The 2,101-nt window shown below is 42.1% G+C and overlaps 1 protein-coding gene across 1 annotated transcript; it reads right to left on the reverse strand.

Moving 5' to 3' along the window:
* Positions 1–235: 235 nt before the first annotated feature.
* On the reverse strand, positions 236–1,791 carry LOC147435676 (large ribosomal subunit protein eL20y-like). Its single transcript, XM_086488669.1, has 4 exons — positions 1,654–1,791; positions 1,450–1,565; positions 1,305–1,368; positions 236–740 (listed from the first exon to the last, which is right to left on the reverse strand). Exons 1-4 carry the CDS (start codon positions 1,666–1,668, stop codon positions 399–401), a joined length of 537 nt encoding a protein of 178 aa, XP_086344795.1. The 5' UTR covers positions 1,669–1,791; the 3' UTR covers positions 236–398.
* Positions 1,792–2,101: the final 310 nt, after the last annotated feature.

Below are 2,101 nucleotides of genomic sequence, written 5' to 3' on the forward strand. Positions count from 1 at the left end.
ATTACAGCATGTTCTGTTCAAAAACCAGTGTAAATAACCCCTTCTACAAAAAGGTAAACTAGAGAAAACAAGACGAAGGTAAGGCTGCACTGGTTGCACTCCAGAAGCCATACCCATTCACTCAAATAGCTTCGACCTACAAGACAGCCACAATCACTAATGCAGACAGTTTTAAATGCTGAAAGTCCATCCCTCCACATAAACCTCAAAAACATCAAAAGCCTTGGTAGAATCATTGAGGCCAAAATAACAGTTGCTTTCTTGAAGACTTGCATTCTTCACAGTGCATAACCAGATCATAAATTACAAAATTTCAATCTTGTATTCAAAAATTCCTTCGCATATCTTCTGAAAACTATGCCTCCAATACATTTATATTGTCCATACACAGCTATGTCCTAGACAAAAGTATTGGGCCTGCTAGCCTTGTATGTGGTTTTCAACTTCCTTGTTGGAGGGCGAATTTTGCGGAAGATTAGAGGAAATTTGATCTTCGAATCATGAAATTGCTTGGTGTTCTCTCTTTTGCAAAGCTTGGCAGGTACAGTGGCGGTCTTGATAATCTGAATGCAGGGTGACCGCACACGATGCCGAGAGGCCATTTCATCATACATCTGCTCAACTGCTCCATTCAAAGTAGTATCTCTGTATTCCTTATACATATTGTGATAACCTGTTCTACTCTGGTAGCGAACCCAAATGCCATAGTTCTTGATAGTAGTTGGTTTCTTCTCAAATATCTGCAGCAAATAGAACCAGATTGAAAAATTCAGCCATGATAGGAGCTACCCATAACCACTACAAACAGATATCTCAAGCACATCATCCTGCTATCCACTTCCACATCACCCTGAGTGTAGCTACCCCCTCTTAACTAGTCATCATCAAGAGCATCCTAATTAAGGTACATTATTTCAACCTCGCAAGGACCCTTCAGCACCACAAGCATTTAATAAAAAGGGCCATTTGGACCTCACAGAGGTTAGCAGAGCAATACCCACAGCCCTGACCACAAATCCCTAACGATCACCAAAGTAGAAAACAATCCAAGGCCAGCCCGGAATAAAGCTTAAAGGTTCTGCTTCTAAGGCACCGATTGAGAGACATCAATCAATTACGAGTGCAAGAATATTGTTAACATATCAGACATTTGTGCGATCATAGGCATTCAACATCATCGCATCACAAAATGAACCTAAATAAATTTTAACAGCTATATGAAAGCATTTTCATAGAATCTAAGCCTGACAAAACAGCGCCAAGCATCCAAAATCAAAATCAAAGGCAAAAAATCTATGTCACACCTCATTTATGGCAAGAACCTGGCCATGAGACTTCTTCACCTTCTTCAATTTCCTCAGGAAATACCTACAACGCCAAACGTCACAATCAAAGTTGGAAAAGAGAAAATACGACAATTGTATGAGAGCGTACGAAGATTGGCATTACCAGAACTTAGACTTAGCGCGGACCTCGTTCGTGGCCCAGAGCTTCATACGGAAAATCTTGGGCTGCTCATCTGTTGTGGTGGGCAGAGCTCTTCCCACCACATGATACTGATGGACCTGCACTCCCTCATCTCAAGCGTGAGGGATCGCATGCACAGAGAGAGAGAGAGAGAGAGAGAGAGAGAGAGAGAGAGAGAGGACATACCCGAATCTTAGCCATCGTTCGCTGCAACCAGAGACGAGCTGCGTTACTCGGAACAAAATATATGAAGTCTTCAACCTACAGCAATACCCTGAATCTAACGGTTGATATGCAACCCTATCTGACGGCGATGGTCAGTTTTGAGAAGAGAAGAAGAAGAGAGAGACGAACAAGGTAATTTTTTCAAGCAAACCAAGCTAAAATAAAACAAAGTACCATGTCCTCTGGTTAAAGATCTCCTCCTACGTGGAAGTTATGTTTGAATACTCTGAACCTTTCCTACCTATATGCTTTTCCCCTTGAGCTTTCCTTGAACCTGCACTGGAGTCGTACAGAAGGAGACGGGTGGAGCTTTTCATGGCGCCAAGGTGGGGAGGAAAAAGCAGTTGATCGAGTTTAAAGAAGGATATTGGAAAGTTCCTATCAACTACGTCAAGTACAGCTTTTGTAC

The sequence above is a fragment of the Adiantum capillus-veneris genome, chromosome 18 (assembly GCF_014529385.1).
Source record: "Adiantum capillus-veneris isolate H3 chromosome 18, ASM1452938v2, whole genome shotgun sequence".
Lineage (NCBI taxonomy): Eukaryota > Viridiplantae > Streptophyta > Polypodiopsida > Polypodiales > Pteridaceae > Adiantum > Adiantum capillus-veneris.